The 8,199-nt window shown below is 39.7% G+C and overlaps 1 protein-coding gene across 2 annotated transcripts; it reads left to right on the top strand.

Annotated features, from left to right (window-relative positions):
• Positions 1 to 6,229: 6,229 nt before the first annotated feature.
• LOC103519312 lies at positions 6,230 to 8,065 on the top strand. Of its 2 annotated transcripts, none has more exons than XM_026830857.1 (4): positions 6,230 to 6,454; positions 6,700 to 6,943; positions 7,100 to 7,278; positions 7,800 to 8,065. In XM_026830857.1, exons 1-4 carry the CDS (start codon positions 6,271 to 6,273, stop codon positions 8,033 to 8,035), a joined length of 843 nt encoding a protein of 280 aa, XP_026686658.1. In that variant the 5' UTR covers positions 6,230 to 6,270; the 3' UTR covers positions 8,036 to 8,065. The 2 variants fall into 2 exon arrangements, with proteins under 2 accessions (XP_026686658.1, XP_008482615.2); XM_008484393.2 differs by having other exon boundaries at positions 7,100 to 7,293; positions 7,650 to 8,065.
• Positions 8,066 to 8,199: the final 134 nt, after the last annotated feature.

Genomic DNA, 8,199 nt, shown 5'->3' with positions numbered 1-8,199 from the left:
TCTCTCTCTCTCTCTCTCTCTCTCTCTCTCTCTCTCTCTCTCTCTCTCTCTCTCTCTCTCTCTCTCTCTCTCTTTTTACCTTCTATCTTTCTCAAAGCACATAAGGAGAACAAACTAATTTCTCTCTCCCTCTACCTCCTTATTTGTCCATCTCTTCCTATCCCCCCCCCTCTTCAAGTTCTCTTTCATTTAGCTCTCTCATCTCTTCTCTACGATGGTCTCTCATCCATCTTTTAGAGAGATAAATAAATAAATAATAATTAGGTTCTTCTATTTGAAATAAGGTCAAAAATGTGATAATAAAATAATGGCATATGTACGTCTGTGAGCAGTCTACTCTAAACTATAATAATATTATCATTACCCCATTTTAAAAACTTGTGTGTCCTGTATCTTCGTTACTTCTCTCTCTCTCTCTCTCTCTTCTTTCGTTTTCCTCCCTTTTCTGCCGCTCTCTCTCATTCCCTCCTTCTATTTCTCTACTCTCCCTCCCTTCTTCTCTGTGCTCAACACTGTGTAAAATAATAGAAAGTAAGTAAAAAGAACTAATTTGTTGAGATTTTTTCTCTCTCTCTCTCTCTCTCTCTTTACCTTCTATCTTTCCTAAAGCACATAATGCCGGGTCCACACTAGCTTAATGTTGTAATGTAATCGCGAGCGTGGTACAGTACCATTCGCGGGCTCAGCGCTCGCGTGTGTTCACCTAGTGATCCATTCTTCAAGGTTATCGTAGTGCTCGCTTCGATGTTCAGAAACCCGTCCACACTTGTGTAACACGTCTGCGTCTGTATCAAACATCAAAGAAGATCACCAGAAAACCGACAACATCATGGATCCGAGGCGAGCGTTCGGCGAGCATTCACTTGAGTGCTTCTATCCCGTCCACACTAGTCAATTTTGATACATGTAAGGCGCTCGCGTTAATATGTTCAGTGTTCACGTTACATTCTTACATTACGTATGTGTGGACCCGGCATAAGGAGAACAAACTAATTTCTCTCTCCCTCTACCTCCTTATTTGTCCATCTCTTCCTATCCTCCCCCCCCTCTTCAAGTTCTCTTTCATTTAGCTCTCTCATCTGTTCTCTATGATGGTCTCTCATCCATCTTTTCTTCTTTATGCTTCCTTCCATTTTCAACATCGTCCCTTCTGCTCCCTATATTCCATCAAATCCATTTCTCCTTTCACTCACACTTTCATTCTTCTTTTTTCTTTCTCTGGGAGCTTTGTTCTTCTCTCTTTCTCTCTATTAATTATTTGAACAATTATGTTTCTGTATGTACGTTCACTATTCAAGAGAGATAAATGTGCGTCCATTTCTGTTGTTCTGTTCCAAACTCCCTCTTTTTTGCCAAATCTTTTTCTCCTTATCTCTCTCCCTCCCTCTCCCTCTCTTAAAATAATGTGAAGATTGAAGGGCGAGAGGAGAGGAAGGAACATGAGCGAAATATAAAGAAAAAAAGGAAAGAGGGGAGACATAGATGAAAGAAAAAGTAAATGTAAATGCAGTTTCTTTGTGTTATTATGTCACAACTTTGGTGCTCACTGCAGCATTTTAGGATTATCCCAATATCTCAATAATCCTAAAATCCAATATTTACCTACCATGCTGGCACCGTTCGCTATGCGCATTTACATGTCACAGCTACTCGAGAGAAGGAGAAATTCAAACGTAGAGGGATATAGTAAAATCCTAGAGTAAAAGAAAAGAGAAGAGGAGGTGGAAAGTACATGAAAGTAAAACCAAAAAATCAAATCAAGAATAATAATAAACTGAATATTAAATAAAATAGGTAGGTATATAAATATTGATTTTCTTTAACCAAGATCAAAAAATTCCCGGAGGGACGGGCCCCGCTTGTTTGCTAAGAGCCTATAGGTACCTAAACCTAAGCATAAGTACATTAGGTAAGTACCCAAGACTCAAATCGTGAATCACAAGGCGACAACAAGAGGCACTCAGGTGTGTCTAGCATTGGTATATTCGTAAGCTTTACCCAACTTTCAGGGCTGTTTGCCCCTACACCTAAGTCTCAGAGTGAGCTTTTTGTGTACGTGTCTACCATTGGTGCTTGTCCTTATGCCTCATTTACATTATGCTCACTTCTGTGGCAACACACCTATGTATTATATGTACGTTTTCAGTACGTGACCACCTACATGTATGAAAAAATGGTCATTATATGGAAGGACCATTGTGAAAGAATCTGAGTGTTCAGTCTCATGTCGGCAGTATAAACAGGGTATATTCTCGTATCTAGCCTGACCAATGCTCTCCATCTCTTTTGTTTCTTTCTATTCTTTTTCTTACTCCTTTCACCTCTCTTTCTTTTGAATGTTTCTCTAGTTTCCAGAGTTTTTAAATTGGGCATGACGAGAATGTAAACACCTCACTCGCCTCGCCACTTCTACTGCCACTGCTCCTGCCCTGTGCTCCCCTTATTGTCGGTATTTTGTGCACGAGTCAAAGGACCGGCATGACGAGGAGAAGTGAAGGGGCAGGATCATGTCGGCAGTATAAACAGGGTATATTCTCGTATCTAGCCTGACCAATGCTCTCCATCTCTTTTGTTTCTTTCTATTCTTCTTCTTTCACCTCTCTTTCTTTTGAATGTTTCTCTAGTTTGCATAGTTTTTTTCCTCTTTCTTGTGCTCCCTTCTTTCCTCTGTCCTTTCTCTGTATTTCTCTTTGCTTCTTTCTTCTCCTCGTGATCTTCCTCCATTTCTTTCTTCATCTTTCTATTCATCTCTATCTCTCCTCTGCTCAATTTGTATCTCTTTACATTTGCCGAGGGGTTAGGTAGAACGCAAAACTTTGACTCCCGGTTTCATTACGACGTATCGTGGTATCGACCCTTGCCCTTACCGTCTGGCTAGACCGAAAACACGTTGCTATTCGATATGTTCAGCAAAAGATATAAATTGCCCTAAATTGTAAATTTTCTTCCCCTCTTCGTCTTTTACCTTCGTGAAATTCGCAAGTACCTCTTGTTTTTATTCTAGCTGAGAGAGAGTGAGAGAGAGAAAGAGAAGGAGGATAGAGGAAGGAGAGGAAGAGAGGGAGGGGAGAGAGAAAGAGAGAGGAAAGGAAAGCAAGAGAGAGGGAGGGGAGAGAGAGGGAAAGTGATGAAAATCAATGTAAACTTAATTAAGACGGAGAAATATGGAGACCAATTAACAGATGAAAATTAAAACGGAAAGGGAGAAAGAGTAGGAGAATGGGAAATAGAGAGGGAAAGAAAAAATATAATAGAAAACTTGAGAAATGAAGGAGGCGAAATTATAACACTACATTTCATTGAGAGAGAGAGAGAGAGAGAGAGAGAGAGAGAGAGGAGGAAGAGAAGGAGGAGAGAGAGAGAGAAAAAGAGAGAGAGAGACACTTGAAAGTTATAGTTGAGTGAAAGAGAGAAGGGGAGGGGTATACCTAAATTCTCTCCATGTTTCTCATACTATCTTCTAGAAATCTAGAACCTAATAGCACTTATTTTTGTTCATATTTTATCCCTCCCTCCTTTAACCTCTTCCCCTCTCTCATTATCCCTCTCTTTTCCACTCTCCCTCACTCTTGAACTTTTTCGCCCTCTCTCTCCTTTCCTTGACCCCTCCTCCCTTTTCTTTCCTCCCCTCTATCTCTCTCCTTTCCTACATACCTCTCTTCCCATCCCCTTCGCCCTCTCTCTCCTTTCCTTGACCCCTCCTCCCTTTTCTTTCCTCCCCTCTATCTCTCTCCTTTCCTACATACCTCTCTTCCCATCCCCTTCGCCCTCTCTCTCCTTTCCTTGACCCCTCCTCCCTTTTCTTTCCTCCCCTCTATCTCTCTCCTTTCCTACATACCTCTCTTCCCATCCCCTTCGCCCTCTCTCTCCTTTCCTTGACCCCTCCTCCCTTTTCTTTCCTCCCCTCTATCTCTCTCCTTTCCTACATACCTCTCTTCCCATCCCCTTCGCCCTCTCTCTCCTTTCCTTGACCCCTCCTCCCTTTTCTTTCCTCCCCTCTATCTCTCTCCTTTCCTACATACCTCTCTTCCCATCCCCTTCGCCCTCTCTCTCCTTTCCTTGACCCCTCCTCCCTTTTCTTTCCTCCCCTCTATCTCTCTCCTTTCCTACATACCTCTCTTCCCATCCCCTTCGCCCTCTCTCTCCTTTCCTTGACCCCTCCTCCCTTTTCTTTCCTCCCCTCTATCTCTCTCCTTTCCTACATACCTCTCTTCCCATCCCCTTCGCCCTCTCTCTCCTTTCCTTGACCCCTCCTCCCTTTTCTTTCCTCCCCTATAGGCATTGTTGCCAAACATGTCACATGTGCAATGGTAGAGAATCTTTAAAAGGGGAAGGTATATTGCACAGTGCTTACTCCGACAGTTGAAAAGTCAGGTTAAGCGGATATCACCTTACCTGTTCTGGAATCCAACCTCTGAACTTAGAGCTACCTCTGCATTTTAAAAGAGAGAGTTTATCAAAAATAGACCTTTACCTCAATTGCATAAGGATTTCCTGCAATCTGATTGGTTCCTTCATTTTGGGTTGATGACTCATTGCTGTCACATTGATCTGGATGAACTATAGTGTGAATATCACTCTTGATTGGATGTTTGTGTTCAATATAATTATGAAGTTTGAAGCCTTTTTAAAAGTAAACCTAGTCTCTTCTTCATCAATATTTTAAAAGTTTCGTACTTATACTGCCAAGATCCGCCATTCCCCCTCCACCTCTCACACTTTCTCAGGGTTTACCTCTATTTAAAAATTCAAACCTCTCGTACCTATATCTACAGTACGTGAAAGTGACCTTTTACCATCTCTTTTACCTATGAATCATAAAAGTTAATAGGGACTGTTTTAAAGCTAAACTGCACTCACCCAGGAGCTTTTGAATAAAGACATTGCTTCCTAATGGGACTTAAACGAGGTTGCCTTTGGTGTATAGAAGTTAGCCACCTAATAATGCGGTACCTGGTGAACCTTTTCCTTTGATACCATTCAGAGTGCTTTCTACCTGTGACCATCAGTAAGTACATTATCAGCCTCGTTATTCAAAGGTTTTATTATGTTTCGAGCTACAGCCCATTAACTTGTTCTTCATAAAGGTAAAATATGGTTAGCGTTGAGGCTTAACTATGACTCAAGGTAATATATGGCCCATTTATTTTTCATAATGGCCAATAAAATGCAAGCAGGTACGTATGCCTCTAGTAATTATGAGAGGTGATGTTTGTGCACTTTGCATAATTTTGTTGATAGAACGGTGCGCATAAAAAATATCAGTAGTTTTCGAACCTTGCAAAAGGTTTACCAATACTAGTGCATACTGTATGAGCATTGAGCAACTTACCGAGTGCATAATGCATTAGTTTTTTTCATAGCATTTTATGTGTTCATTTTTTGTGCTACAGTGTTTTGCTTTTAACCTTAATAAAGGTTTTTCAAGATCTACTGAGTACAAAATCTCATTTCATTGTGTGTTGTTCTTTCTTCTTCTCTTTGATGTTGAAATTTTCGTCTCGAATTCCTCTTTAGAGAATAACAGGAACTGTGATTTCCTTTGGATTGCTTTCCACGAGTGTTTTTTTTTTTTCTTCTTCTTCTTCTTCTTCTTCTTCTTCTTTTTCCTCTTCTCCGAATAAATTCTCCACTCTCCGTCTTTGGATTTTAATTTTTGACAAATTTCTCTCATGAGTGCACAAAAATAAAGACAAGATTTTTTCTTTCTCAAAAAATGAGATTAATGAAAAAAGAAAGGAAAAAAAATATTAGAATTTGTTCACTTATTAAATTGATGAGAATGAGATTATTAAGACTTATTTTCTCGTCTTATTTCAGAAACCTAATTGGGTTTGCCCATTATATTGCAAAGAAAACAGGTAGGAAATTTAAAGTTCTGAGAAATGGGAACTTTTTAGAAAAATTAAGATAACGTTAAGATTGTTCGGGATGTTTGAATGATTCTTCGCTGGAAAATTTCATGGCGGGCTCTCTTTTCCGAAGGCACTAGCCCGACTAGACCATCACGCAAACTTCTCATAGAACAGGAATAAATTATATTTTCTCCCCGTGTGCATTTTGTTTTGTAGAAGTTTAGTACCCGAAGGTGGGTTGAATTGTTCAAGTCATTACGGTACAAGTAGGAAATAGTTAGAACCTCATTTCCTGTTCTCGAGTAGTCTAGAACGCTAATTACATTCTCATCATCACATCATTGAATCGTCAGAAAGTCAATAATCAGGCCAACATAATTAGTCCCTCTGTTAGCATGATTGCTTCTTTTCGAAAATGATCAGCAGTCTGTTTTACAACTTGGGAAGATGTTTTTTGTCTTTTTTGACAGTTCAAGTGTGTTTTAACTGTTTTTCCTGTGTAGATAATTTTGGTGTTTCAAGTCTGAATTTCATGCCACCAGTCTTGCAATCCTATGGAGTTTTGAATGCCAATAATGACAGTTTGCAATTTTTCAAAGGTAATTAATAATTATCAAAGAGATATTTACTACATCCTCTTCTTTCTCTGCATTATGACTTATTGTATTACTCTAAAATGATAAATTTAACACAATATTATTATAATAAGACATTGTGTTATTCGTTATTCTGGTTCTTTGGACAACAAATATGTACATAGGGACACCAAAAGAATAATATTGCTGATTGTCGGCAATCTTGACCTTTGTAATTAGAGTTCGCATTCGTACGTATCCATTTCTAGATCCATCATACCAACCCTTCCCTGATGGAGGAAATGGAGGAAGTCCTTCCTTGAAAAATATTCAGCAAAGTATCATGCAACGACTTGGAAACCTTGGAAGCTACGGAACAATGATGGATGGTAGCGGTGGAGCTGTGGAGAGTGGTTATGGAAGCGGAGGTGGTGTTAGTGTTGTTGGTGGAGACAATAGCAGATTATTATTGGGGCTTAGAGAAATAGAAAGTTTTCCTCGACAGAAACAAAGGTAACAACACTTTTCACAGAAGGAGTTAATTACGGTGCAACTAGGTGGCACTCTGCTTTTCTTGTATTTCTGAGAGTTGGAGTAAAATATTTTACCTTTTATTGCTTTTACGACAGGAACTATGTCATCAACTATCGCCAAATTTTTGTTTTTCAGATTTGGACTGCCACTTCAAGCACTTAAGTGTAAAAACAGTAACTTCCTGTACGACAACCCTGCCTGGACTGTTAGCAAAGTTGAAGAAACCCCGTGTGGAATACAAACAGCTCCAAATCCAGGTGTAAAGAAAGGATTGCTAGACAGAGACGTTATCAACAATAATGACATTACTCGGAATGAGAATGAAAACAATGACCAGGGCAGCTTGGAGAAGTAGTTTAGGAAGGGAAGTGAGCTGAATATAAACACACAACTTCTGCCTTCACTTCTCAAGCAGTGAAGAGAGAAGTAAATACGGCAGGACGAGTAGAAGGAGACAGAGCTGAATGTAAATGAGGCATTAAACAATAGAAACACCCATGTACCTACAATATGCCCTTATAAATACAATAGACTAGAAATACCCGTCACAGATCAAACAGTCCCTATACATGCAGCCAGTCGAATCTGTGCTGAAAAAAAGGCCCCCTACCCCCTCTCACTTCTGGAAAGAGGTAAGGGGGTGAAAGGGAGGTAAAGACCCCCTTGGAGAGGGAGGAGGAGAGGATGTATAACGCTAATAGGGAGACAACGGGTGTGCAAATCAGTATGGCAGATGAGAACGAAAGGAAAGTGGACCATTTGCATGAGATCAGTAGTAGTACTGATGATAAAATAGCACACATGAATCGTATGATAGAATCCGCAACGCACGGACATGAGAATGAAAACATGTATAACGCTAATAGTAAGACAACGGGTGTGCAAATCAGTATGGCAGATGAGAACGAAAGGAAAGTGGACCATTTGTATGAGATCAGTAGTAGTACTGATGATAAAATAGCACACATGAATCTTATGATAGAATCCGCTACGCACGGACATGGTATTGAAAGAAATAGACATGACAATGAAGGAAGCAAACAAGGTAATGATAAAATATGTACAAGGTGAAGATAAACTTATTGAATAAGGAACTGACTAGACTAGTAGACTAGGCATAGGTAATGAAGTAATGATGTAAATTGAAAAGGTAATTTATACGTATGTAGGTAGTGGGTTACACAGGTGCATACTTCAATCCAAGGTAATGACATAAGGTAGTTTTACATTTACCA

The sequence above is a fragment of the Diaphorina citri genome, unplaced genomic scaffold (assembly GCF_000475195.1).
Source record: "Diaphorina citri unplaced genomic scaffold, Diaci psyllid genome assembly version 1.1 scaffold2660, whole genome shotgun sequence".
NCBI lineage: Eukaryota > Metazoa > Arthropoda > Insecta > Hemiptera > Psyllidae > Diaphorina > Diaphorina citri.
Note: the sequence above shows the minus strand (reverse complement) of the source record. Positions and strands in the feature narration are given on the sequence as shown.